Source organism: Phocoena sinus, chromosome 20, assembly GCF_008692025.1.
Source record: "Phocoena sinus isolate mPhoSin1 chromosome 20, mPhoSin1.pri, whole genome shotgun sequence".
NCBI lineage: Eukaryota > Metazoa > Chordata > Mammalia > Artiodactyla > Phocoenidae > Phocoena > Phocoena sinus.
The window spans coordinates 15,042,356-15,070,045 of NC_045782.1; the positions used below are offsets into that span (position 1 = coordinate 15,042,356).

The following is a 27,690-nucleotide window of genomic DNA, read 5'->3' on the forward strand; positions in this document are numbered from 1 at the left end:
CCAAGGGCCCCCAGAGCATCTTCCAGGACCTCTCCTCAGGGGTGTCTGGACGTGCAGTCCCACAGCCCCGGCCCGCCGGTATGGTCTAAATTGGGAGTGTGATTGCAGCAGGCATACAGCGTGAAGGCATCCGATCTTGCTCGGCCGCCGGCTCTGAGGGGAGCGCGCCCCCTCGTAGGCTCCTTCTCTCAGCGCCCAGCTCTGGGTCTGGGAACCTGGGCCTCCTCAGCCCACCCGCTAGGCGCGGAGCGCGGAGGAGCGCGCACAGCCGGCGCACACACGCAGAATTACTTTTGACGCTTCTCGAAGGCCCGCGGACTGGCCGCGCAGAGTCTGCAGCACTCGACTTTCCCGCCGCTGGAGGGGGCGGGACCTATGTGACCCCGCCCCTGCCCTAAGTCCGCCTCCGCAGGTTGATGGCAGCGGCAGCTGGGACTGCAGCGACGCCCGGCCCCGAGAGTCGCAGGCAGCGGCCGGAGCGCGCAGCCGAACGCCCGGGCCCCAGACGCCGCGGACACCAGGAGAGGCAGTTCCGGTGCCCTGACGCCTCCCTTGGTCCCCAGCGCAGCCCCAACCCCCTCCGCAGAGAAGTCGCAGCGTGAGCGCCCCTCGGCCGGCTCAGGACCAGGTACCCACCCCCCCACCGCCGCCACCGCAGCCAGTGAAGCGGGCGGGGTGTCTGGAGGGGACAGAGGTCTGCGCCCCCTTCCCCCCACCCGCCGCCAAATTCGGTCCCGGGCTGGGCGGACTTGGTGTCTATATTTGGCCGAACAGCGGCCCGCGCGCCCGCAGGGCGCAGACACCTCGTCTCGCAAGAACGCAGTGCCAGGGCAGGAGGCCGGAGAAGGGTGCGGGGAGGCCGGGCCTCAGGCCGGGAGCCGCAGAAGCGTCTTGAAGGGCACAAGGATGCCCGGGGCTGGGGAGGGGCTGGAGTCAGTCGCTGGGGCTTTGGAAGAGCTCGGTGTGTCTCCTGGGGAAGAGCTTAGCTCAAGCCCCAAGCGGGAGAAAAGGCACCTCGCCCTCCCCACTCTACTCCTGAAAATCTGGCTCTAAGCCGAGGGGAGGGGGGTCGAGGACCCCACCCCCAAGAGAATTTAGTAGGAGAGAGGACTCAGAGGAGAAGTGGGGCTGAAATATGGCCGGCAAAAGCCAGAACACAGTGGTGAGGGCCTATTAGAGAAGCCAGTGCAGAGAGAAGTGGGAGGAGGAGAGATCCACCTTACACTGTGTCCCCCCCACCAACAGCATGGGAGGAAACTGATGAAAACAGTAGCAGGAAGAACCCAGGTGAGCTAACAGGAGGAACTTCTCCTTGGCAAATTTTTAGAAAAAGGCAAAACCCCATCCACCTAAACTATGCCACAGATGCTGAGTTTAGGATCTTGAGTGGCTGCAGTCCTAGCCCCACAAATGGCCTTAAGCCAAAGCCTCTGATTCTGGACGAGATGCCTCTGGGAGATAAACCACTTCCGTGAAGAGATGCTCATCCAAGCCTGGCAGTGGGAGGGCAGCCTGGCATTGAGGCTCCTCCCCAAACCACTTCAACTTCCAGGAAGCTTTCAGGCCCAGTCAGGCTCCACTGTCCCCCCAGCCTGGCTCTCTAAGGAGAAGTCAGGCCCCAAATCCTAGCCCCTCGAACTAAGCAAAGAACTTTCCCATACATCACCTTGAAGAAAACTCCCTGCTTCTAGGACCAGACTCTATATTAATTTATAGCTGACTCTTGGGCTTCCCTGGTGGCGCAGTGGTCGAGAGTCCGCCTGCCGATGCAGGGGACACGGGTTCGTGCCCCGGTCCGGGAAGATCCCACATGCCGCGGAGCAGCTGGGCCCGTGAGCCATGGCGGCTGAGCCTGCATGTCCGGAGCCTGTGCTCCACAACAGGAGAGGCCACAACAGTGAGAGGCCCGCGTACCCCCCCAAAAAAACAAAAAAAATCCTATAGCTGACTCTTGGTCAGATAACCCTTCTCACTTGCCACTCCCCCAACTCTTCCTCCCTCCCTCCCACAGCTACGGGACTAAGGACCAAAATTTGGGCACCGAGATCCTCCATCTCTGCCCCCAGCTATGAGCCGGCGCGTGGTTCGGCAGAGCAAGTTCCGCCATGTGTTTGGACAGGCGGCAAAGGCTGACCAGGCCTACGAGGACATCCGTGTGTCCAAGGTCACATGGGACAGCTCCTTCTGTGCCGTCAACCCCAAATTCCTGGCCATTATTGTGGAGGCTGGAGGTGGAGGTGCCTTCATCGTCCTGCCTCTGGCCAAGGTGAGAGATGAGGGGAAGGAAGCAGGTGGAGGACACTGGCTGTGACTCCTGGGGACTCCTGATAGCAGCCTGTGTTCTCATCTAGTTCCATTCCTCAGTCAGGAGGGCAGTCTATGTGGACTGACTGCTCCCTGCTCCCCAATCACTCAGGGACCAATTGGGAGGCTCTGTCACCCCTCCTAGAACAGCAGCATCACATCGGCCCCCACCTACTCACAGCGCATCCCTTCTCCATGCAGCACCCTGTTCCCAGCAGGGACCAGGAGCGGGTGATGGATAGTTGGGAAGTAGTGGAGACAGAAGCTGGCCAGATTCTGTTCCTATCTCTCCTGATGCCACACCGCTTATGTTTTTGGTGTCAGGATTTTTGTACGCAGCCCAGGGTGAGCATTGGATTAAATCACACCCCGGAGCAGCACACTGAGGACAGGGTCAGGCTCTATCTAAGGAGTTCTTGGCCATCTCCCCCATTCTGGTTCTTGCAGTGAGGTAGAATGAGAGCAAAGGGCCAGGGGACATGACATATAAGGCCAGAGCCCCCTCTATTCCAGGGATGGGGGCCAGGCAATGACCAGCACCTTTACTGAGTAGCCTCAAGCCCCTCAGCCATCTCTGCCCACAGGATGACCACTCCAAGGCATGACCTTGACCTGGATTCCGGCTCCTACACCTTGTTAGGGGAGGCCCCACAGGTGGCAAGGTCAGGATGAGGCCTGGCAATAGCCAGTGACTCACTCCAGGACAATGCAGACACCATCCAAGGACATCATCCCCTGGGCTCAAATTTCAGCTGGAGCCACCTCCTCCCCCAGTACAAGTGCCATTCCAATGCCACACGGCCACCCCTCTCCCCTACTGCCTGGTCTGGGTTGATGCCAGCCCCTGCAAAGGCCTCAGAGCCCCCACAAACATACCATAAAGATTAAAAATAGATGGGCCCCAGCTCAGGTTGGGAGACGGCAGGCACAAGGAATGCCTGCTGCTTGTGGTTCCAAGGTAAAGCCATTGACAAGAGGGAGATCTGCCAACTGTGGCTGGGAAAGGACTGTCAAGCACTGCATTGCATCTTACCTTGACCTATTCCACCAGGGGCTTCCCCTGGACATTTCAGTTGGGGGAACAGGCCCAAGAACAGTCTCCTCCAAGTAGATGTTTTTAGAAGAGCACTGGACTAAGAAGTCAAGTCTTGGCTCTACCAGTATCTTGCTGTGTGTCCTTGGTTAAGTTATCTTACCTCTCTGTGTCTGATTCCTTGATGTGAAATGACTTCAACTCTGTCTTCCGTGAAGTAGAGGAAGTAGGCCGAATGGGGTTGGAAGAGCAGAAAGGGGGTGGGTTCTGCAAAGAGAAAACAGAAAATAGAGAATTGAGATGTAAACAGATCCACTCCCCACCCCCTGAAAACACACAGGACAGTGGCCCCACATCTCCCTCTCTGACCCCTGCAGACAGGGCGAGTGGATAAGAACTACCCACTGGTCACTGGGCACACTGCCCCTGTGCTGGACATCGACTGGTGCCCACACAATGACAACGTCATCGCCAGTGCCTCAGATGACACCACCATCATGGTAGGAGCCAGGCGGATGCTGCTGGGCTGTTGGGCAGGGGAAGCAGGGAGGGCTGCCTCGCTTGTGCTGCAGAAGGTGGTGAGGGAGGTGCTGAGTTCCAGGGCCCTGCCCTGTCCAGCTCCCAGGCTATTTTTAGCTACATGTCTGCCCCCTCCCAGGATGAACTGCTTAGTACTAATTTTAGCCATGGCTACCTTGGGGCCTGAAGAGCAGGGGGGCAGTGCTTTGAAGTCTCCCTGCTCCTGTGAGTAGGCAGGTCTCTGGAAAGCTGACAGTGCCACCTCCTGGCTCCCAGCTGCTTCTGCCCCATGTGGGCACCATCACATTTTGTCCTGCACTTGACCCTGGGGAAGGGGGGTGGGGGAAGTAAGGGAAGAGCAGAGTGACAAAGTGGGCTCCTCGTCCCACCTACCCTATGCCTTTTCCTTCTATCTAGGTGTGGCAGATTCCAGACTATACCCCTATGCGCAACATTACAGAACCCATCCTCACACTCGAGGGCCACTCCAAACGTGTGGGCATCCTCTCCTGGCACCCCACTGCCCGGAATGTCCTGCTCAGTGCAGGTCTGGGGGCCTAGGGAGGGGTCCCTACCATAGATCGGGGGGTGTGGGGAGTGGCAAAGGCAGGGCCAGGTGACGGTGCCTGGCCATTCTGGGCAGGTGGTGACAATGTGATCATCATCTGGAACGTGGGCACTGGGGAGGTGCTTCTGAGTCTAGACGACATACACCCGGACGTCATCCACAGCGTGTGCTGGAACAGCAATGGGAGGCTGCTAGCCACCACCTGCAAGGACAAGACCCTGCGCATCATCGACCCCCGCAAGGGCCAGGTGGTGGCGGTGAGTGTCTAGCCTGGCTGCGTCCCAACCCCTGCCCCAAGAAGCAGCTGTCAGGCCTCTGTACCCACAACCCCCTGAGCCCCTCGTCCCAGCTCTCACCTCCTCCACCTCAACCCCAGACACCAGCCCTGCCCCGCCGTGTCTGCAACCACAGCCCCTGCCCTAAGTAAGCCCCCAGCCCGCAATTCTCAGCCGCGCTCCTGTTCCCTCCCCTCCCCTGCATCTCAGAAGCTCAGAGGAGGGCTGCTCGATTTGTGACTGAGGAGGGGAGAAGCTGCAAACTCTACCCTCCCACCAGACCTGCATGAACCGAACCTGCGCCCCCGGACCCCTCTCCTCCCAGCCGGCACCCAGCGCCATCTTCCGGCGCCTGAGCCTGACACTGGCTCGCGGGCAGGCCCCTTTCCAACCTAGTTGACCCGCTGGGCGGGAGATTGGAGGCAACCCTTGCGCGTTGTTTGCCCCAGCTGGGTGCCCAGGGAGGGCGGCGGCACCTGCCTCACCAGCCTCAACCTAAGGCGGGGCGCTGGATGCGCGGGGCACGTGCACGTCTGCGCGGAGTGCGCGCGGCGGGCGCGGCGGAAGCGGAGCGGGGCGGGGCGGCGCGGCGGGCACTCTAACCCACTAACCCCGCGAGCAGGAGCGAGCCCGGCCTCACGAGGGCGCCCGTCCGCTGCGGGCCGTCTTCACCGCAGACGGGAAGCTACTCAGCACCGGCTTCAGCAGGATGAGTGAGCGGCAACTCGCGCTCTGGGACCCGGTAGGCCAGGCCGCGCCGGGCGCACGCGCTCGCTCCTTCGCTGGGTCAGATGGGAGCGCTCTCTCAGACCGTGGCCCGCGCCCAAGACAGCTGAAGCGGAACGGGGAGCTCCCGTCTGGGAAGCGCCTCTCTGCTCCCCTGGGAAGCCCGCAGGCATCCCCTGCTCTGAGGGCGCTTAAGGGCTCAGAATCTGCAGAGAGAGGCCCGCGCTCTCCAGGCCTGGGGCCAGCCAGGAGACGCCAGGAAACTGAATATTTAAGACCCCTTTTGTCTCCGCCCCCCACACCCAAGTCAGCAAGTTGGTTGCCCGGCCCTCCAGGCTCCCCAGGGCAGGCAGCTGGGTGACGCCTCTCCCTGTCTCCCCCTCCCCCCAGGAGAGGTTTGCGGCCCACGAGGGAATGAGGCCCATGAGGGCCGTCTTCACGCGCCAGGGTCATATCTTCACCACGGGCTTCACCCGCATGAGCCAGCGAGAGCTGGGCCTGTGGGACCCGGTAACGCAGCTGGACGTTTGGGGTGTGTGCCCCGGGGACTGGCATCACGGGAGAGGGGCCAGGCGCCCCCCACCCGCAGGGCATGCCCACCTGGACAGGGCTGGAGGCTGCTGCCCTCCTTGCAGCGCCTGCCATCCTCACACCCACCCCTCTGCCCAGTTTTGCTGCGTCGCCTGAAGGAGCCCACGCTGGCGCCCCCGCCTGGTGATGCCGAGTCCCTGGGGGTGGTTTGCGGTGACTGCATGCGGCGGTGCAGGGGATATAGGTGCGGGGGACCGAGAGTGGTGTCCAGGTGTGGGGTCTGCAGCTCTCGTCACCAGAGTTGCCTTGGGAATGCGTGGGTTTTGGGGAGGGCACGAAGCGTAAAGGAGCTTCAGGGGATCCAGAGCGGCACGGCGAGCGGGACAGGGCTGGTCACGCCTCCTGTGCTCGGGCAGAACAACTTCGAGGAGCCAGTGGCACTGCAGGAGATGGACACAAGCAACGGGGTCCTACTGCCCTTCTACGATCCCGACTCCAGCATCGTCTACCTGTGTGGCAAGGTGCTCGCAGCCGGGAGGGGAGAAGAGGGGGCTGGACCGAGATATCGGGGGCCCGCCCAGCATATCTCCGAACCGACTGGTTTTGCAGGGCGACAGCAGCATTCGGTACTTTGAGATTACCGAGGAACCACCTTTCGTGCATTACCTGAACACGTTCAGCAGCAAGGAGCCGCAGAGGGGCATGGGCTTCATGCCCAAGCGGGGACTGGATGTCAGCAAGTGCGAGATTGCACGGTCAGCAGCCTTGCCCTTCCCGCTCACCTGCTTCTGTTCCCAGGTCCCATCCGGGAAGACTCGGGGGCTTCCCCAATAGTGTAGTCTCTGGAAAATAGTGGGTTTTCGGGGGTGGGGGGTGTCATACGGGCTTGTTTCCAGTGCCAGCCCCAATGCTACAGGCTTGACATTCTCTGAACTTCAGTTTCTTCATCTCTTAATGATGATAAACACCCCATCAGAGGGTGTTTAAAGTTCAATGCATGGTAGGCGCTCAGCAAGTGTTGGCCTCTAACCCCTTGGTCCCGGGCAAAAGTTAAGGGAGTCGGAGCCTGAGCGTGTGCCGGTCCCCGCTCCCTTATAGGTTCTACAAGTTGCACGAAAGAAAGTGTGAACCCATCATCATGACTGTGCCCCGCAAGGTGAGTGGCTGGGAGAGGGGTTGGGCTGGGCTCCGAGGCGGAAAGGAGCGGAGCAGGCCTGGCACCCTGCTTGTTCTCGTGTCCCCCTACACCTGCAGTCAGACCTGTTCCAAGACGACCTTTACCCAGATACGCCGGGCCCCGAACCGGCCCTAGAAGCGGATGAATGGCTATCCGGCCAGGACGCCGAACCCGTGCTCATCTCGTTGAGGGACGGTTACATGCCCCCCAAGCACCGCGAGCTGCGGGTCACCAAGCGCAACATCCTGGACGTGCGCCCGCCCCCCGGCCCCCGCCGCAGCCAGTCAGCCAGCGACGCCCCCTTGTCGGTAAGGTCCCGCCCTGCTCCACCCAGGCCCAATGTTCACATCCCCCTACCGCACCCCGCCCAACGCCGCCTCTTCCGTCCTCTGCGTCCAACAGCAGCACACCCTGGAGACGCTGCTGGAGGAGATCAAGGCCCTGCGCGAGCAGGTGCAGGCCCAGGAGCAGCGCATTACGTCTTTGGAGAACATGCTGTGCGAGCTGGTGGACGGCACGGACTAGCGCATCGCGCCGGGGAAGCTCCAAGCCGGGAGGGCAAAGTGGAGCGGAGCGCAAGCACTCCCGCGCCGCCCCGGCTTTGGGTCCTCTGGACCCCGCCTCTCTGGGCCTGGGCCGGGACTAGGGAGGGAACTACGCCCCTCGCGGGAGTCCTGGACAAATGAAGCGTTGCGGACACTCGCGTCCGTCTGGCGCCTACCGGGCTGTGTGCCTCGTACAGGACTCAGCAGGAGCTGGCCTTGGAAGGCCCAGGGTGACGGGGGCCTCAACAATGGTGCTGCACGGCAGGCAGTGTCCCCTTTGTTTCCCTTCCCGCCCAGGGCAGGGAAAGTGCTTAGTATTAGCGCAATGCTTGGGGATGTTGGGGAGCTTGGGCTTGACCTCAAAGGGGTAGCGATTTGACGGGTCTCCCCAGACTGGCTGGGGAAAATTACAACGCTTCTCCCTCTAATCAGCTCACTTGACTCCACCACCCTGAGTGGTAAACTCAACGGGCGTCCCCCGAGTTCTACGGACATACACAAACGTTGGCTGTACAGCCGGACCCACGGGCTACACCCAGCAGTCTACGGCAGAGGGCTCTCTTCCTTCTCTCCATCTCTAGGGGAGAGGACGTCTTCCTCGCGGCACTCCCGCAGGAGAACCAACCAGAGAACTGGCATGAGGAAGCAGGTTCACACCTCCCCCCCTCCCAGACACACACACACACACACACATACACCAGCCCTCTGTTGCGGCCTTGACTCTAGCAGGAAAACAAGACGTACTGAATGAAACATTTTACCAAGTGCTCAGTCTGTGCCTCCTGCATGGGTGGGGATGCTAGACCCCCAGCCTCTGTAAATGCCACCACCAGACTCCTGGGGGCCCTGACAAATGCAACACTCGGCTCAGGACCCACCAGACATCCTCTTACTTCAGAGCCCTCCCCACACTGAGGTTCAGAAGGAACCCTCAACCCGCAGATGGGCGTTCTTCCCCAGTAAAGGCAGGTAGGAAAAGCTTCGGGTTTGAAGCCTCTTTTATTTGTGCCTCAGAATCAGTCTGGTGCCCCTGGCATCAGGGAAGAGGGTGAGAGGAACAGCTTCCCTTTGTTGTTTTCTTCCATCGCTTTCGTGTCCCTTCCAAGCCTCACTGGCTGAGCCAGGAAGGCCAGTCCGAGAGAACCCAGACAAGGGTGTGCAGTGGGCCCCTGCCCCTGGCGGGGTCTGTGCTTCTCTGGGTGGTGGGGTGGGGCAGGGGAGAGCCGGGGGTTAGCACCATTGGATGAAGGGTTTCGGAGTCAGCCCCTGGGTGGAGGGAAAGTAGGATGCACAACCACAGAGGGCTAGCAGCAGCTGGTGGGAAGGGATGGATGGTGGTGCCAGGGCCCTGGGCGACCCCTGTGTCCAGTCTGGTGTTTGCCCCACGCCCACTATGCCTCCCCATTCGCCAAGACACCACGAGGGAGCCAGGCCTTGCCCAGACCTGGGGCCACCTTGGGCACCCTCCCTGATCACAAAAACGTGCCTTGGGGATGGGGACTCCAACCTCTGGTCACCCAAAGAGAAGCTGGGACCACCCTGAGACCCGGGAGGGGTGTGGGGGCTGGGGGAGCCGGGCACCCCGCTAAGTGCACTTGACGCTGAAATGCCGGGGTGGGGGAGGAGCTGGGCCCTTGACGTGCTGGTTTGTGTCTAGGACGAAGCAGCCACACAGCACGTGGGGAGCTCAGCTGCCCCCCAGGGGTGAAGAGCGGAGATGCAAAGGCTTCACGGGCAGTGTCCTGGAGTGGGGTCAGTGAGCAGAAAGGAGGACCGGCCAGAAGGAGCAAGGGATGGAGACAGTGCTCTTCTAAGGACCGTCTCCCCCTCAAACGGCCTGGCTCCGCCCTTGGACCGGTCAGAGGCCAGGGGAGTGGGGTGGGGTCAGGATACAGCAAAGCAGGGGAGCCGTGCCAGCTGCCTCCAGGAAGGTACCCCACGGCCGGGCCGAACCCCTCCCCATCTGGTGCCGGGTGCGCCGCTACGCCCCCGAGGCGGCGGTTCGGGTCTCCGGACTCAGCTCGGAGAGCGCGCAGGAGGGGCGACTCTCGCTCCGGGGCGGGTCCCGCGGGGCGTGGCCAAGGGGCCCGGCAGTGGGCGCTACTGCTCAGTCAAAGAGAGCCGCAGGATGCGTTCTAGCTCCTCCTCCTCCTGGCGCGCGCGCCGCCGCCGCTCCTCCTGCTCCTGCGCAGACAGCTCCATGGCCAGCCGCAGCTGCTCATCGTAGCTCCGGAACACGTGGCCGCCTTGGCCTGGGCGCGGGCTGGGCCGAGGGCTGGGGACCGACGCCAGGCCCGCGGGGGTTGTGGACTGGCGCTGCGGCGTGGGCGGAGCGCTCCTGGAGGCAGGTAAGATACGTCGAGGGCTCCGGGCGCCCGTATGCGGGGCGGGAGACGGTGTGGAGGCCCCGGGACAGCGCAGGCCTCAACACTCTCCAGTGGAAGCGATGAGTCCCGCGTCACCTCCCTGGCTCCCTCCCACCCGGTAGGAGCTGATGCCAGCTCCTACAAAGCCCATCCTCCCAGTCTTCTAGAACCCCAGCCCCGACATTCTGTCTGGCGAGGGTCTGTGAAGGCTCTAAGGCCGCGTTTGGAGTACTGCTCACCCACCCCTGAGTCAGGAACGGGTGGTGGTGGTAGACGCCATCTTGAAACCAGTAGGGTCCCTGATGGCGGTACCACGGTTCCTCTGGGCCAAGAGGGGTGCTCATGCGGCCGTGTCCATACGCACCGTGACAGGGCCCTGGTGTTCTCTGTACACGTGTATGGGAGGTGGGGGAATAGGCGTCTCCAAACCCTCTCCGGACGGGCGGGCACTGACCTGTCCTGTCGGCGACCCTCGTAGGACATGGGGTGAGTGCCCGGTTTGCTGTTGGTTAGTGCCTCCCAGATGGTGACCTGGGCGGAGGCGGGGGTGAGCCAGTTAGCTGTGGCGGCACCGCAATCCGGTGGCCCCGTGCGGCCGTGGGGACGCACCTGGTCATACTCACTGCCCGCCTCAAGCAGGCTCTGCTGGATGGCGAACTGCAGCAGGTCGTCATCGTCGTCGCGGGTGGCGGCCTCTCGCTGGCCGCCCAGCACACTGTAGCCGCGTGGGGCCTCGAACAACGCGGGGGAGATCTCGCAGCCGCGGCACGAGGCTGGGGGTGCCGGGCTGTGGGTCAGAGTGGACCAGACCTCCCCTCCCGGCCACTCCCGGGGAAGTGCTCGGTGGGGAGGGGAAGTGAGGGCGGGCTCAGGGCGGGAGAGGGTCTCACTCGTGGAACTGGAGCTGCTGACACTGGAGGAGTCACTGCCTGGGGAAGGGGTCTCGCTGCTGGGGCTGCCTCGCACCAACGGCACCGGCTCATCGCAGCCATTGAGGTTCCCGAAGGTGATACGGGCATTGAGGATGTGGAAAATCGGGATTTCTGAGGATGCAGAAACCATCAGGCACCACCACCCACTCTCTCACACCTTAAGTACCCACTCTTTACCTCCTCTAAGCCCCATCCTCCCAATAGCTGCTCAAGGGAACTGGGGGTGGAGCCTCACCAATCTTGACAGGGAATCCTGGAGGCAGGCGCAGGGTAATGAAATCCCGGAGCTTGGCAAAAAGTGCATTGCTGACGGCCATGAGGTCAATGATGGGGGCCACCTGCTCACACAGGGACAGGGGATGCTCCTCACACAGCCACAGCTTGGCCTTGAACCTGCACCCAGATCCCAAGGGGTGAGGGACACTGTAGAAGCCGTGGCCTCCCAGCCCTGCCCACCCTTCCCCAGCACCACCATGGGGCCTCACTTCTGTGTCTTGGTGGTCAGTTCCATGGGTCGGCCCATGTCACGGTTGCCAAGCTCAAAGTTGGGATTGAAGTACTCTTCTGCGGTGATGGCAGTGGGGTTGGCTTGGCTCAGAGTCTGAGTGATCAGGGTCTGTACCACACAGGGAGGGGCTTATGAGCCCTTCTCAGTCCCTGAGGCCAGGCCAGCCACTTGGTATTACAAGCCCCGGATCTGTCCCCCCGCCACGGTGGAGCTGACAGGGCCTTGGGCATTGTGGAAAGAAAGGAAGTCCCCACGGGGTGCCTCCCAGACTTCCTCCTGATCCCCATCCACACCCTTCCACAGAGGGGTACCCCTTGAACACACTCACCCCATTTTGGGGGCCCCCATGCTGCTCAGCAATTCCCAGGAAGGACTGCAGAGGTGTCTTACAGCCTGCAAGAAATACGGCATTTCAGAGGACACTGCAGTCCTCAGAAGTGACAGCACCCAAGACCCAGGGAGGAGGCTGGTCCCTAGGGGGAGGGAGGATTGCTCGCCCACACCACACACCCAGGCACCTTCACCTGAAGGTGATTGAGGACTCCAAGGGGCAGGGGCAGGACCACCATAAGCACAGCTGGAATAAAAGTCGGCCTGGGGCTCAGGAGAAACTTCCAAAAGTATTTTGGGGGATGCATGTGTATGTGTTTTCCTTCAGGTGCATCCATGTTCACTTCATTTTGTTCTCTTGTGAGGTGGGAATTACGTTTATCCACTTTAGACAGACTAACTGGTGCCCAGAGAGTCAGTTGTAGTATCCGTGGGCACAGAGAATCAGTGGCAGGGCCCCTGTCCTTCTGCCTAGGGTATGTCCCACTAGACTAGAATGGCCAACAAACAGTGTACATGACATTCCCCCCTGCCCCAAATCCAATGCAGATATTAGTAATCAATTGTAGCATTCCTTCCCGTTGAGCCCAAATGTTGCCTTAGAATCTTAACAGCACTCTAGGCAACCACTACCAATCACTAGGATTTGGCACTTGAATTGAAACCTATTTGCCTGAATAAGCTATCCTGGCTCTTGCTAGGATGTCAGAGGAAATACCGATGGAGGCGCTTGAGTGGGGCTGGTTCCTCCCCCCCACTCCCCCATCCGCCTCTGCCTCATTACCTTTGACCTTGCCCTTGTGCTGTTCTGAAAGATGCTCTGTCCGTGTCCGGGTGATGAGCTCCACATTGGATGCCCCATATACCTGGGGACAGATGAGGAAAGGACTCACAGACAGCTTTGGTACCCCTACCCTGCCCCTAAGGGCGTTATGAACACTTCCTACAAAGAATGGTCAGGGGAGGGGGGTGCTGTCAGTTCCAATCTCCAGGCCTTTGGGCAAGTAATTATATGAAGTTATTCATTCAGTTCTCTTATTCATTCAACAAACATTTTGTGAGGAGCCTTTATAAGCCAGGCACTGAGGCAGCCGTCAGGGATACAGTGGTGAACAAGCATGGCCAGACATGATCCTTGTCCTCTTGAGGCTCACAATCAAGAAGACAATGGACAGTAATAACACAGTGTAATACATGCTCTAATGGGGAGAGCACAGGACTGTGGGACCAAAAACCAGAGGCCATAGCCCAGCCTGTGAACCAGGGAAGGCTTCCAGGAGGAAACAACAATGACACAGAAACTTGCATTGGTTAGACCCTTCACCACATGGCCTCACATGGGTGATACGGGGGTCCCAGAGTGACTGCTGGGCGTCCCCCACAACAGTCTTCTTAGGGGTAAAGGCCTGGCTTTGGAGTCAGCCAGCTGGGTCTGAAGTTTAGCTCTGGGCAACCTTGTACTGGCCACTTAGTCACTCCAAGCCCCTGCTTCATCATAAAATGGGCCAGTACCCTACTTCACAGACTTGTGAGGATTAAATGGGAAATGGTGGAAAGGGCTCGATAAACCTCTGTAAAATGGGAATAATAATAGCATCTATCCGAAAGGGTTGTCGTGAGGATTAAATGAGTGTGTGTGTGAGAGACATACACACATATATACACAGACGTGTGTGCATGTGTACATAGACACACATACATACATACAAGTACATACATTTAAAATGTCAGAACAGAGCCTTGAGCATGAACATAATATTTGGTGCTCAAGAAATGCCGGCCATTCTCATCAGTTGCCTCTTAGTCTCATGACCTTGCCTCCACGCTGCATTGCCTCTGCACCTCCAAGGCCGAGAAAGCACGGTGAGGAAACCCCTGCCCAGCTCGCTGTAGGCAAGAGTGTGGTGGGGCGGGCACCCGGGAGCGGTGACCTCACCTTGGCTTCATACCCATTCACCATCTCGGTCTTCTCGCTGCGCCAGCCCAGGATGCCGGTCTTGTTCCTAGGGAAGCAGTGTGGTCTCGGTGAGGGGGCATCCACCGGGCTGGCTCCAGGCTTCCGAGGCCATGCCCACTCACCTCTCAAAGGAGATGTTCTTGGTGTCGAGCTGCGTGGTGACGACGGGGGCGGTGAGCCGGCTCAGCACCTGCTCCTCGGTGGGCTGGGCAGCAGCCAGCAGTAGCTCACGGTCCTGCCCAGCCAGAGCCAGGGTCTCTGTGTACACCACCCGGCGGTCGTGGTCAATCTCCATGACCACGGCGCTCGTGTCTGCCAGCCGCAGAATAGCACAGGGGGTCAGGGGTCTCAGGGGGCTGTCCCCAGCCTCCCCACCCTGCCCCATCTCCCACCTGCCTGACCTTGGCCCCTGAAGACAAAGCTGCGGTTCCCTCGCTGCCACGTCATGTGGTCAAAGCCCAGAAGTGTGGTGTCCACCCGAAGGTTCTGCCCACTCTTCCACACTTTGTAGGTGTCACTGGGGCAGATCTTGGACACCAGGGGCACTAGGTTGAAGAGAATGTCAGAGGTGGCTTCAGTTTGTCTGGCCCACCACCCTCGGCCACCTCAGAGCATGGGGGTCAGGGTCAGGAGTGTGGCTGGAAAAGGGTAAGGGAACCGGTGGGAAAGCAGCCCCTGCCCCAGTTCCCCCCTACAAATGTAGACCACAGTCACTCAGAAATGAACAACCTGAGGCTGGGGACAGGCATGACTCAGCCACCACCAAGTCCCTAGTATCCACCGTTTAATTCACTCACTCAACCTTTCATCTAGTCTTCCAACAAATATTTATTAAACACCTGCTGTGTGCCAGGCACTGGGGATACAACATTGAACAAGACAGGACCCCTGCCCTCTTGGAGCTCACCTTCTAGTAAGGGGTGACAGGTAACAAACAAATGAGCCAGTCATTACAAAGTGAAGGAAATAATGGAATCAACAGAGGCATTGTGGAAAGGCCTCAGGAAGAGGTAGCAATGAGCTGAGAGCTAAGAGGTGAGAAGGAGCCATGGGAGAGCGATGGGAAGAGTGCTCTAGGCAGGGAAGCAGCAAGTGTAGAAGCCCTGAGGTGGGAGAGGCCCCCATCAGCCCCTCTTACCCCAGCTAGTGAACTCCCATTTCATCTCCACGTAGAAGTCCTGGGCCTGGAGGATGAAGAGGAGAGTGGCTAAGCCTGCGGTAGAGATAGTGTTCAAAGACCGTGGTGGGGAGGCTGAGAAGCTGGACCTCACCTTGCGCAGCTTCTCCAGGAGCACAGGGATGCCTGCCAGCCGCTTCACCACCCGCTGGTAGTCCCGGTACCGCAGCACCAGCTGCACCAGCTCCAGGTCCCGGGTACTCACAGCTTCCTGAAGCACTGGGGGCGGGGTGTGGGCAAGAGGCGATGTCACAGGGCAGGACCCTGCCTAGGGCTCCCTTCAGCCAATCAGAGGTGAGGATATGATGCCGGGAGACCCAGGCTGTGGGGTAGGGGTGAGTAGGGGTGCCCACCTGTCCAGCCGCTGCGATTCTCCCTGCCCACATCTGCGCCGTGTGCCAGGAGCACGCGGGCACACTCGAGGTGCCCCAGGGTGGTGGCCAAGTGCAGGGGAGTCCGCCCACGGGGATCCAGCTGCTCGATGTCCACCTGGAAGAGGTGAAGAGGTTGCCCTGGTCACTTCTGAGGTAGCCCATCTAAGCCTAACAGCCGCTAGGCAGGCAGCAACCACCTAGCTGTCCTGTCTTGCCCATCTCAGAAGGCAATGGAAAAAACAGACACAATGAGCTGGGGTCAGGTGAGGGGACAGGGGCTTGCAGGAGAGGGCAGGAAGTAACTCTGAGAAAGGGAAGGACTTCCTTTCCTGTCCACCTAGGTGCCCTGACTGGGTTCACTCTTCCAAGGCCCAGCGGGCTTGCCTGTGAAGAGTAAGCCTGGGGCCAAAGTGTGGTCTAGAAAGACCCTTGGCCAGGGAGGGCACCTGAGACAGGACCTATTCTAGGGGTCCAAGACCACACCTTCAGGAAGGGCCACCAATTTAGATCATTGACATTATCCCTGAGAGGTTTAGCAAACAGTTGCAGTAATACCTTGATAAGAATGAAGGAATATGTTCATGGTACAACTTCAAACCCATGTCCTATGCCTGTGGGACACTATGTATTAACATTTTTTATAAATACTATTATTGTTTTGTGAATAACACGATTATATTACATGAGATTTTTGTTGCATGATAAAAGCATATGTTTGTTAAACATAAATATTTAGATATATTTCAGGAAACTAGGACTTCTGCTTAAATACGTGAACTGACCACGTGTATGTAACTCCTTTTCTCCTCCCCAAAACTTGATTAAAATGCCAGGAAAAGGCTTCTACTCCAATATAATGAGATAACTGAAATTACCCTCCCACCAAACAGAGAAGACTATTGCTTCAAAATATATGAAATAATTGTTTTCAGACATTAGGCAACAATTAGTCCAGGACTGTGATCCCTGAAGTAAGAGAAGCAAACAAGGTGGACTCTATGATTGTCTAAGTTTCTACTTGGAGGAATATTCCAGACAGCAGTTCAGGCAGGGGAATCCCCAGCAGAGCATGACAGTCTTGCTGAGGAGTTAAGGAGAGAGAGAGGAGTTCAGGGAGGCTGAGGTAGCTAGAAGTTGCAGGGCAGAGTTCCAGGAAGAAGTGAGCTATGTTAAAAAAAAAAAAAAAAAAAAGCTCCAGAAATCTGCATATGGTCCCTTTGAGTCTTTGCTGAATACTAAACTTCACATGTGTGGAGTGAAACTCAACAAAACCAGGCAGAAAAGGAACAATAGGCTGATAAATTCTCAGAGCTCACCCATGGCAGGGAGACATTCAAGCTCCAACCTGCTAGAGTAGAGAGTCCTTGTTGATTACCCAGGGTATTCAAGAGACCCAAGAAGGGTTATACCGTAGGAGCAGGAATCCTATCCCAAGAGAAAAGGCTCACCCAGACCTAATCTAGTAAAGATTAAAAATAAGCTCCAAAGGATCGAACTGATTTGAAAGTAACTTAAGTTAGGCTGCCAGAACAAAGTCTAACACTCTCTAAAGGAAGACAACAATATCCTGATGCCTAACATCACAACATTTACAATGTCTAACATCCAGTTAAAAATGACTAGACAAGCACAGAAGTAGGAAAATATAAAACCCATAATCAGGAGAAAAATCATTTAATAGAAACAAAGATGAAGGGCTCAATATGCTCAAAAGTTTAAAGAAAAACACAACATTCCCAGGGAAAGAAATGGGAGATAAAAAGTACAATATCTGGCTTCCCTGGTGGCGCAATGGTTGAGAGTCTGCCTGCCGATGCAGAGGACACGGGTTCGTGCCCCGGTCCGGGAGGATCCCACATGCCGCAGAGTGGCTGGGCCCGTGAGCCATGGCCGCTGAGCCTGTGCGTCCGGAGCCTGTGCTCCGCAACGGGAGAGGCCACAACAGTGAGAGGCCCGCGTACTGGAAAAAAAAAAAAAAAAAAAAAAAGTACAATATCTGAAATGAAATTTTCACTGGATAGAATTAACGGTAGACTAGACACTACGGAATAAAAAGAAAATCAGTGAATTTAAAGATACAGCAGCAGAACTGTACAAACTGAAGAACAGAGGAGAAACAAAGTATTGAAAAACATTCAAACAGCCTCAGCAATCTGTGAGACACTATAAGGCATTCTAACATATGTATAATTGGAGTCCACAGGATAAGATAAGGAAGTGGAGGAATAAGACAAATTTAAAGAAATGGCCAAAAAATTTCCAAATTTGATTTTAAAAAAACTACTGTAGTAAGTTGAATGGTGGTGATCCCACAAAATATATGTCTGCATCTTAACTGCTAGAACCTGTGAATGTGGCCTTAATTGGAAAAAGGGTCTTTGCAGATATAATTAAGTTAAGGATCTTAAAATGAGATCAGCCTGAATTATCCAGGTAGGCCCTAAATCCAGTTTAAAAAAAACACACACAGAAGTTCCATGTGAAGATGCAGGCAGAGACTGAAGTTACGCAACCACAAGCCAAGGAATGCTTGGAGCCACCAGAAGCTTGAAGAGACAAGGAAGGAGTCTCCTTTAGAGACTTTGGAAGGAGTGGAGCTGATACCTTGAATCTGGGCTTCTAAAATGATGAGAGAATACATTTTTGTTGTTTTAACCCACCCAGTCTGTGGTAATTTGTTGTGGAAACTAATACAATGATAAATCCACAGAACCAAGGAACTCAATGAATTCCAAGGAAGAAAAACACCAAAAACCTATGCCAAGGCCCATCATAATCAAATGCTGAAAACTAATGATAAAAAGAAAATCTTAAAAGCATTTTAAAAAAATTTTATTGGAGTATAGTTGATTTACAATGTTGTGGAAAGCATTTTGAGAATTGAGACATGCTATGTATATAAGGACAAATATAGGAAATACTACATACTTTTCACCAGTAACCATGCAAGCTAGAAGACAACAGAATGAAATCTTTGAAGTGCTGGGGAAAAAATTGTCAACCTAGAATTCTATATCCTGTGAAAAATATACTTCAAAAATGAAATGGGGGAATAAAGACTTTTATGGACAAACAAGAGCTAAAAGAATTTATCACCAGAAGACATGCAAGAAATGTTAAATGAAGTTATTCAAGTGGAAGGAAAATGATACCAGATGGAAACTTAGATCTATACAAAGTAATGAAGATTGCCTCAAAAGGTAAATGTGTGATGGACTTCCCTCGTGGTGCAGTGGTTAAGACTCTGCACTCCCAATGCGAGGGGCCCAGCTTCGATCCCTGGTCAGGGAGCTAGATCCCACATGCATGCTGCAACTAAGAGTTCGCATGCTGCAACTAAAGAGCCTGCCTGCTGCAACTTAGACCCGGCACAACCACATTAAAAAAATAAAGAAAAGTAAATGTGTAAGTTTAAGAATGCCAATAAAATATTTAAAACCCACAAGAAAGTGGCTGGGCCATCACAGTTGACTTAAGGGAACAGCAGGTACTAGAACCCAAGCATTCACAGAGGGAAACCCCAGTGATTAGCAAGCTAGATTCCCCCCTTAGCACCCTTGACAGGTGCAGAACACGCAGGCAGTAGGAACAGCAGGGGTGGGAGAAAGGCTCAGGACTGAATACAGGGGGGTCTGGTTAAAATTCAGAACCCCCTCCCCAATCTTGTAAAGCTGGGAGATATCCCCCCTTCCTCTCCACAGGATGCCAGGGGTGTATTCTTTATAGAAATTAAGCTTCAGATGTACTGAACTCAGACATTGGTCTGAGGATGAGGTCACGGGACTGAAAACTGGTGAACAGTGAAAACCCAGTCCCTTCCCTGCCTCAAGTCCTGAACCACGGGCAGCCAGACTGCACATAACACTGCCCCTATCCCACCCCTAGCAGGAGACTGGAGAATTCTTTCTTGCAGGAACCAGAGGCACCACAGACCTCTGGGTACAGAAATTTGGGGATCCTAACAATAAACAGGCCAATCATCTTAGAGCAGCACCCATTCGTTAATAAGTTCCACACCCCCCATCCTTAAATATGCCCCAAGAGCCGAGGGTGACTGGACACTTGAGGAAAGCTGCCAACCTGAAAGATACCAAAACATGCAAATAGATGCTAAAAACCCAGAGGAAACAACTGTCAATGCAGGAAACAGAAGAAAAAAAATTTGGCCGGGGTGGGGGACAGTAATTTACACCCTGAGAAAAATATGGAAAGGAAATTGAATTCATGAAACAAAATGGGATGTTCTGACCTGTGACTTCTTTCCCTTGCTTTTTTTTTTTTTAATTAAGGGTCCTTGAATTAATTAATTTATTTATTTATTTATTTTTGGCTGTGTTGGGTCTTCGTTTCTGTGCGAGGGCTTTCTCTAGTTGTGGCAAGTGGGGGCCACTCTTCATCGCGGTGCGCGGGCCTCTCACTGTCGCGGCCTCTCTTGTTGCGGAGCACAGGCTCAGTAGTTGTGGCTCACGGGCCCAGTTGCTCCGCGGCATGTGGGATCTTCCCAGACCAGGGCTCGAACCTGTGTCCCCTGCATTAGCAGGCAGATTCTCAACCACTGCGCCACCAGGGAAGACCTCCCTTGCTTTCTTTATGCCAGCCATACCTGGACAGCTTTACCTGCCCCAGTTCTCCCATCACAGTAAACGGCACCTCAGTTCACTCCCTTTCCAGGTAAGAAACATTAGGACTGTTTTTATCTCTTCTTTTTCTCTCACCTTCCATATCTAATCCATCAGTAAAATTTGACTTTACAGGCTCTCCCTTCAAAATAGATCCAAAGTCATCTTAGTTTTCACCACCTTCAGGCTACCCTCCTGGTCGTGGCCACCCCATCTGTCACCTCATTCCGCCCACTCTTCTCTTGGTTCCTTAGGTCTGTTCTTCACAGGGCCCACCATAGGTGCTGTCATTCTGTGAAATATTCCTCAGGGTCCTGACGCCCCTTAGCTCAAAATCTCTCCATGGCTTCCCATCCAGTTGAGAAAAGAATCCTGGACGTCTCTTTGAACTCACATGGTCTCCCATCTCTCCAAGCTCCACTCCTGCCTATCAGCCTTCTCCGGAACCGTCTTCTTCTGGGGACTAGGAGCCACAAAGCTGCTTCTCTCACTTCATTCAGGCCACCGCTCAAATGTCACCTCCTTAGAAAGGCTGGTCCTGACAACCCATCTCAAATGTCAGTTGCTATTTATCTATCTATTGTCCCTTATCCTGCTCTAGTTCTCTCCCAACATTAAAGTGCTTATTTATTTTTTCATTGTCTCCCTCTCCTAGACTGTAAGCCCCACAGAGGGACGGTCTGTCTTGTTCAGGGCTACATCCCCAGTCTCTGGACAGCATCTGGCACATAACTGGTGCTTAATAAATGCTTATTAAACAAATGCATAGATGACTTTTTAAGGGACATGGGGAAGGAAGGCAAGGCAGTAAAGTGTAAAATTGATTAACCGGTAAATACTTGTAGAGGTATATTGCTTATAATTATGGAGGCAAATATCAGAACAGCCTAAAGAGTTCAAAGTGGTTGCCTCTGAGAGGAGTGGGAAAGTAGTGAGGACTGCTACCTTCTAGCAACAGTTACATATTTTAAACATGAGTGGGAACTCCTTCGTCAAAAATAAAACATTTAAAATAATTCAGATTTATATAATTTTTATAACCCTGTGTTGGCATTTCTTCATTTCTAAATATACTGGGAGCCTCAAAAAACCCCCAAAACTGTGCGTGGCCCTTGTGAGCGGCCCTCCTGCTGCTACTCTACATGAGCTCCCCAGAGGGGAGGAGAGCCTCTTACTGGTTGAGCTGGGCCCCTCAGGGTCCGACCTGGGTGGGGTCCTGAGTCCTGGGGTGGGAGTGATGCAGGATCCATAGACCCTGAGCTGGCTGGGTCATGGGGGGTGTCAGGAAGAGGCCTTCCCATGGGGCCGCAGCCCAGCCACCCATGCCTCCCACCGGCCCCGCCCCAGATGCTGCTGCCGCTAACAAGGCCCCGGGAGCCAGCAGGGCCCAGTCCCAGGGCTCCAGATGCTGCCTGCCTCCTTCCCCCTCAGGTGCCCCAGCTCCAGGCTCCACAGAGAGGCTGGCACTGCCTGCCAGGCAGGGGTGCCCTCCCTAACCCCACTCCACAGGAGCTCTCCCGACTCCCCAGGGTCCCCAAGACACCGCTGTCTTCCAGGGCCAACATCAGCCCTGCATACTGTCAGCCGAGCCCCAAAGGAGTTCCCCCTCACCCGTCCAAAGCTGGGCCTGCAGTGGCAGAGGCACCTTGCTGGGGGCCCAAGTGGGAGAATTCATTGATTTCCTCGGCAAAGGCCTGCTGCTATTTAATTGCTGGAATGAAAAGGTTTCCCAGGAAACCCAAAAGCCAGCCCTCCCCACCAAGAGAGCGGAAACTCTGCACCCCAGCTGGCCTCAGCTGGAGCCAAAAGCAGGGGTCTTTCGAGCTTAGGAGCTGGGGCTCCCTGAGCAGAGTCTCCCTGCTTCCACTCAGGCACCTGCCTGCACACACACACGCACACACACTCGTACAGGTACCATAAGGACACACACTCCTGCCTCCACACTCCCTGTACATGTGCACCCCTAAGTGTACAAGCACATGTGTGCCCAGCTGGCCTCTACTCATGTAACACACGTATTTGCCAGCACGTTTGCACATGCCCACTCCTTGGACCCACGTGGGCTAGCAGGGTATATTTCAAAGTTGTTCAGCATTAGTAGAGTCCTTTTGTTAGGTGAAATCTTATAAGAACATTTCCAAATGTATAGACTAAACACAGGTGCTGGAGAAGTAAGGTGAGGGGCCCAGAGCCTGGGGCCCCTTGCCTGCTCAGCCTGCGTCTCCCTTCCTTGCCCCGCTCCATCCCCCAGCCCCAGGGAAGACAGCCAGAGTCTGGTACGGCCACTGCTCCTCTGCTCTCCCACCAGGCAGGCCTGAGCTCACTCAACGGGGGGAGGGAGGCAAGATGCTTCCCCAAGTGGAGTTGGGCCAGTGGGGGTGGCACCTGCTGACTCCCCCTCCGCCCATGCCCTCCACCCGCCCCTCCGCCCTGCCCCCTCCACCCGCCCCTCTGCCCACCCCCTCCACCCGCCCCTCTGCCCACGCCCTCCACCCACCCCCTCCATCTGCCCCACTCAGCCCCTCCCCCTCATCCCAGACACATTGATATTTGGTTTCTAGGGTTTGTGGCTCCCTCTCCTGAGCTTCCCAACTCATCAGCTGTGGTGACAGCCCATACCCAGGACTGCCTACTTTGCGAGGAGAAGGGATCACAGGTGCTCCTGGCACAACAGGTACTTAGGGTGAGGCAGCCTCTGTCTGAGTATCCGGGGGCCCCACGATCCCATCTCACCTGCCTCTAGGTCAGAAGGATGAACCAGGGAAAGCAGGAAGGAGGACCATGGTGGAGGCAGCCGCCGGAAGAAAGAAAATGTTTCTCTAGGACCACAGTCCAGCCCCCTCCAGAGTGCCTGTTGCCTGGGAAGAATCCTGCTCTCCTTGGCCCTCCCACAGGGAGCTATTCAGTCTAACCTCCACCTCCCACCCCCAGGGAACACCAGGGACGCGTGACTCCAAAACCAAGGCCATGCCCAGCTGTCTGGACCTCAGGCCTCGTGCCAGCCAAGGGGGAACTGGCACATCCACTACCCTACAACCCCCTGCCCCCTCCCAACCTGGCAGAGCAGGTGTGTGGCAGGAAGCAGGGCACCCAGCAACCATTGTATTGCTGGGTATTGGCTAGGGGTGATCATGGACTCTTCCCTTCACCAAAAAACACCCGCTGAGCACCTCCCATCTCCCTGCCACTCCCTGCTTCCAGGCCCCATGAACCTGCTCAGAAGCCTGCCGTGCCATCCCCCTCCTCCTTGGCCAGCATTGCCAAGCCTGCCCACGGGAGGGCTTCTGCAGGGCTTTCTTGGAGTGAAGAAGAGGCAGCTATGACAAGTGAAGACCAGGGAAACCCAGCTGCTGTGTGTTTGAGGAAAACCCAGCTGTTTTCTGTGACAGTGGGTGCCAGAAGGACCAGAGATCAGGGACCCCCAGATGAGATGCCTGGGGTCTACCGGGTTTCATTATGATGTTAAGTGGCTGCCCCCAGACCCGTAACTGCAGGAAATGGCTGGGGTGGGCATCCTCAGTTCTCCCTGGGAGTCTGAGGCCCTGGGTACTGAGCAGTGCACATCTGGATGCAAGCATCACTCTGGGTCAGTCCTGGAGTCGAAATATAGCCAGGGGGCTCTCCCACCCAGACTGACTGGCATTCCCCTTCTTGGCACCCCTGACTCCTTTATGGTTGAAGAAGGGTTTAATCTCAACCAGTGCCCTATATTCCCCCTGGCCTGGTTCAGGGCAGGCAGTATCCGTTTCAGGAAGACAAAAACTCACCAGGGTGAGGGGATGAGTGGGTGGGGATGGGGTGAACCTGGTCCCTGGTTTCTGTGGCAGCCTGAGGGGAGTAAAGAGGAACACACTCAGTGGTCCAGACCACCCCTACCTGCAGCGGGTTCCAGTGCTCCCCATGCAGCCTCACCCCAGGAAGATGACTGCTGACCTGAGGACTGTCAATCAGAGAGGCCTGGGTGAAAAAGCCTTTTCTTCTAAGGCATTCTGCCTCTCTCCAATCTCTGCAAGAAAAGGACCACCCACCCCTTGGGCAAGGGAGTGTGACTGAGGTGATCCGGACATTCAGCCACTAGCCTTCTGCCTAACAATTCTTCGACCAACCATCAACCATCCCATTGGGAAGTTCCTCTCAGATCATACTTAAATCCCTCCAGCTGGAACCTCTATCAGAGGCTTGTCTTCTCTTGCCCTCAAGGGGAGGAAAGCAGAGAATGAGCCAGAAGAGGCTGGACTGTTTTAGCACCCTGCACATCACACTGTACTTCCCTGTTCACACTTGCTTCACCAGAATGGGGTTTCCTGGAGGGCATGGGCTGTGCCTGGTTTGTTCATCTTTGTCCCACAGGATCCACCACTCTGACCTCGCTTCCTTTACCAGTGGCTGCAAACCACTTCCTTTATGATGGATAAACAGAGATGTGGTATGAGGAGCAACCTGGAGCATCCTTGTGAAAGCAGAGGTAGAATGGAAGTGGACACCCCGACCAGAGATGGAGGCTCAGGTCACCCCAACACTTCCTGGGACTGCTATGCAGAGCTGGGTGCTGCACTGGTCTGAGGGCTCAGTGGTGGAATTCAGAGACACACTCTGACCCGCACTTTGCTCACCATCTGGGGATGTCCTGCTCTCCACCTTACTCTTCCCTTGGGAAGCAGACAGCTCCTCAAACTGAACTTCCTGTGACTCAGGAAGTGGCCCTCAAAAGGCATATTCCCAAAGGGACAACGCCTTAGCAAACCACTCCCAGCCCAGGGCCCCAGGATCTCAGATCTAGGCCAAGTCTGCAGGCCTCAACTGGAGACAAACCAGGGCAGGCTGGGCCCAGCTCTCGCTCCTGCCTCCCCACCCTGGAGGGTTAGTCGTCCATGCCACGAGTGCCTACCTGTGCCTGAAGGCCAACGGCGGAGTTGGGAACTACTTGTGACCTGTGCCTGCCTGCCTGCCTGCCCTGGTCCTAAAGAACGGCCAGGAGACCCCATCCCTTACCTTATCTTCTTGGAGGCCACCGCCCAGCCAAAGCTGGCTGACCCACCCATTCTCACTGACTGGAGGAACCTGGTAGCCTGCTCTGTGTGCAAACCCTCGAATCCTGCCAGGGGCCAAAGGGCCCCTCGCTTCCTCAGCGCCTAGAATCCAGGCCCCAGCACCAGAGGGCAGGAGAGCGCCTTTCAGCACCTGGACAAGGCCCTACAGGGCTAAACCCAAGAGGGTCTCTCTCTTTACTCCCCATTCCTGAGCCGGGTCTGAGGGATCCAGGGGCTCTGCCCAGTCTGAGCAAACAGATAAGCGCTCATCGTGAGGGTAGAGGGCACTGGGTGGGGCTGGAATGTCTGGGAGTGTCACAGCCTCTTTGATCCTTGACCCGTGACCCCCTCCCTACGCAGGCCTTGCCCACCTCCGCACACTCACGCGGGAGGTGTTGCTGCCGAGCTGAGTGGGGCGGACTCTCCTACCGCGTGGAACACAGATGGAGCCGGCAGCCCCTCCCCGCAGCCCTCACTGCCCCCGCGGAGGAGGGGCACGGCGTCCCCTACCCCAATCTGGGAGGGTCCGGAGCACGTGTGGGCCGCCAGTCCGGGCCGGAGGGAAGCGGGCGGGGGCCGCTCCCATCACCCTCTCCGGGTCAACAGCACAAAAGCGGCGGCTGCGAACAAAGAAGCGCTGCAAACTCGCCAGGGGGGCGGGACAGCCCGCGCCGCGCCCCCTCCCCAAGCCGGGCGGGCGTGCCCGGCCATGGGGTCCTCGCGGCGCCCCGACGGCGCTCTTACCTGGCCGGCGCGGACCTCTTTCTCCAGCTCGCGGTGGCGGTTGTGCCACACGAGGTAGTGCAGAGGGTACTTGCCCTCGGGCCCCTTCCTGGCGGAGGCGTTGGCGGGGATCATCGCCCGCTCCTCATGCCGGGGCCGCGGCGCCCGGCCCGGGAGGAGGGACCGCGCCAGAGCCAGGGCCCGGAGCCGCGGGGCGGGGGGCCAGCGCTGCTTGCTCGCAGGGCTGCGGCTCGGGCATGTGCTAGCGGCGCCGGCGGGCGGGGGTGGCGCGCCCGGAACGGTGCGGGCGGCGCGGGCCGCGGGCGTCCTCGCGAGGCGGCGGGCTGCGCGGAGAGGCCCCCACCCGCCCGGAGAGGGCGCGGGCACTCGGCGGCGCGGCGCGGACTCGCGCCTCGCCTCCCACACCCCCGCGTACAGAGACGCTGCTCGGCCGAGGGAGCAGGCGCCCGCAGCGGGCGCGGGGGCGCACGGGGCGAGGGCCCCAGGGACGCCGCCACCGCCGCCGCAGGGACGCGCGCCCGCAGCTGCATAGCCCGGCCCTCAGCCCGAGCGGTCGGCTGGGGATGCGGGGATGCGGGGGAGAGAGGAGGGGGACGTGGGTGCCCTGGGCAGTGCTTGTTATAACTCGGCCCCGCGGCATCATGGGGCTTGTAGTCCGCCTCGTGGAACTGGGGGTGGCGAGTGACCGGAGAGGGTCCCGCAGTGGCCCCCTGATTCACTGAGAGAGTGGGGAGGGGAGTCAGGCCTGGCCGGAACGGAGGCAGTGTCCTGATGCCAGTTGGCCTGGGGCGCACCGCCACCCGCTGGCATCTTGCCTTTTGCTGGGGAAGGAGGGGGTTACAGGCCTTGCTCAAGCCTTAGGGGTCGCGGGAAGGTGTGGCCTTCAGGATTGAGTTTGGGTCCTAGTGGAACGTGAGCAGGATCCAGATTCCAAGAAAAGAGTGACTGATGGAAGGAATCCTGAGAAAGGTGCGGGGCGTTAGTAAGGGTCACTGGAGCAACCAGGAATCTGGCACCTGAAATATTGCGTAGGAGCCTTCCCTGCCTTCTTTCAGAATTCAACTCCATCTTCCACATTTGACGTTAGAAAGAGAAAGTCTATTAAGGCTGGGAGAACAGACCCCTCCCCCATACTCTGTCCTCTGCAAGGACCAGAGTGGGGCTGGGCAGAGACAGCAGCAGGTGGCAGCTCCCCACCTCCACCCCATGTGGTCCCCTCTGGAGAGGAAGTGACTGATTCCAGAGACTAACTCCTTCCTGAAAAACCCCAGGGCAGAGAAGTCTTTCCAGAAGGGTGCCTGCAGATGCCGTGATAAAAGTGGAATTGCCCTCTGGGGCAGCCTATTGCAAGGGCTGGTAGGACCTGGAGTGGCTAGGGATTGGGGTGTCTGAGAGAACCTGAGTTTGAATTCCTCCTTACTATCTGCCTGACCTTAAGCAAATTGCTTAAATTTTCTAGTTTCTCGGACCACTCACCTCTAAAATGTGACACTAAATACTACCTCCTCGGGTGAGCTAAGGATAGTGACTGCCCTGGAAATGGCGCATCCCTCCCCCAACCAGGCGGACTGGGACAGGTGGCGGGACCAGGCACAGAGTCTTCTTGAGCCCACCTTATAACAAGACAGGAATAAGGGATTCCATACCAGCCCTACATAGAACAATCCAGGAAGCATTTTTGTGGGAGGTGCTAGCAAAAGTTTGCAAACTCTCCGAGCCTCTCTCAGGTTTCTTTGTGTGGTCTTCGGTCCTTCCTCCTCCACACCCTGCAGTGCCAGGCCCCGGCGGGAAAGGATGAGGGAGGAGTGGACAGCCTCACCCCTTTCTCCAGGCTGGGAGGAGCCAGCTGGCGTCTCCCGCAGCCGGAGACCGCTGCCCACCTCCACCACGAGGGGTCAGCAGAGTGTCGTGGCTGCTGCCAGAGTTGGGGAGGAGGCTGGAGCGGAGAAGGGACGGCTAGGAGTGGCCGGGAGAA

At 57.0% G+C, this 27,690-nt stretch overlaps 2 protein-coding genes across 12 annotated transcripts; one reads left to right on the forward strand and one right to left on the reverse strand.

Annotated features, from left to right (window-relative positions):
• The first annotated feature begins 402 nt into the window (after positions 1 to 402).
• Positions 403 to 8,656, forward strand: CORO6 (coronin 6). 9 transcript variants are annotated; one of them, XM_032615206.1, is made up of 12 exons: positions 414 to 628; positions 2,012 to 2,266; positions 3,715 to 3,837; positions 4,274 to 4,403; positions 4,500 to 4,681; positions 5,322 to 5,441; positions 5,816 to 5,957; positions 6,095 to 6,477; positions 6,566 to 6,711; positions 7,055 to 7,112; positions 7,211 to 7,441; positions 7,536 to 8,656. In XM_032615206.1, the coding sequence occupies exons 2-12, from the start codon at positions 2,069 to 2,071 to the stop codon at positions 7,656 to 7,658; spliced, it is 1,836 nt and encodes a 611-aa protein (XP_032471097.1). In that variant the 5' UTR covers positions 414 to 628; positions 2,012 to 2,068; the 3' UTR covers positions 7,659 to 8,656. The 9 variants fall into 9 exon arrangements, with proteins under 9 accessions (XP_032471105.1, XP_032471097.1, XP_032471101.1 ...); XM_032615210.1 differs by having other exon boundaries at positions 5,816 to 5,935; positions 6,373 to 6,477; XM_032615214.1 differs by lacking the exon at positions 5,322 to 5,441 and having other exon boundaries at positions 403 to 628; positions 5,816 to 5,935; positions 6,373 to 6,477.
• Positions 8,657 to 8,663: 7 nt separating this feature from the next.
• ANKRD13B (ankyrin repeat domain 13B) lies at positions 8,664 to 26,301 on the reverse strand. Of its 3 annotated transcripts, none has more exons than XM_032615205.1 (15): positions 25,716 to 26,301; positions 15,302 to 15,437; positions 15,043 to 15,167; positions 14,910 to 14,955; positions 14,173 to 14,316; positions 13,894 to 14,083; positions 13,751 to 13,817; positions 12,599 to 12,680; positions 11,813 to 11,877; positions 11,462 to 11,592; positions 11,212 to 11,369; positions 10,935 to 11,087; positions 10,654 to 10,817; positions 10,499 to 10,575; positions 8,664 to 10,016 (listed from the first exon to the last, which is right to left on the reverse strand). In XM_032615205.1, exons 1-15 carry the CDS (start codon positions 25,827 to 25,829, stop codon positions 9,779 to 9,781), a joined length of 1,890 nt encoding a protein of 629 aa, XP_032471096.1. In that variant the 5' UTR covers positions 25,830 to 26,301; the 3' UTR covers positions 8,664 to 9,778. The 3 variants fall into 3 exon arrangements, with proteins under 3 accessions (XP_032471096.1, XP_032471095.1, XP_032471093.1); XM_032615204.1 differs by having other exon boundaries at positions 10,409 to 10,575; positions 13,894 to 14,029; positions 25,716 to 25,936; XM_032615202.1 differs by having other exon boundaries at positions 10,409 to 10,575; positions 25,716 to 25,936.
• Positions 26,302 to 27,690: the final 1,389 nt, after the last annotated feature.

What these genes read in the sequence shown, in the direction of transcription:
- CORO6 (XM_032615206.1), top strand. Translation starts at nt 2,069, where the DNA reads ATGAGCCGGCGCGTGGTTCGGCAGAGCAAGTTCCGCCATGTGTTTGGA. An exon ending in AGCAAGTGCGAGATTGCACG is followed by an intron (nt 6,712 to 7,054) that starts GTCAGCAGCCTT and finishes GCTCCCTTATAG; the next exon opens with GTTCTACAAGTTGCACGAAA. An exon ending in CCAGCGACGCCCCCTTGTCG is followed by an intron (nt 7,442 to 7,535) that starts GTAAGGTCCCGC and finishes TGCGTCCAACAG; the next exon opens with CAGCACACCCTGGAGACGCT.
- ANKRD13B (XM_032615202.1), bottom strand. Translation starts at nt 25,829, where the DNA reads ATGATCCCCGCCAACGCCTCCGCCAGGAAGGGGCCCGAGGGCAAGTAC. An exon ending in GAATCGCAGCGGCTGGACAG is followed by an intron (nt 15,168 to 15,301) that starts GTGGGCACCCCT and finishes CCCCGCCCCCAG; the next exon opens with TGCTTCAGGAAGCTGTGAGT. An exon ending in AAGAACATCTCCTTTGAGAG is followed by an intron (nt 13,818 to 13,893) that starts GTGAGTGGGCAT and finishes CTGCTTCCCTAG; the next exon opens with GAACAAGACCGGCATCCTGG.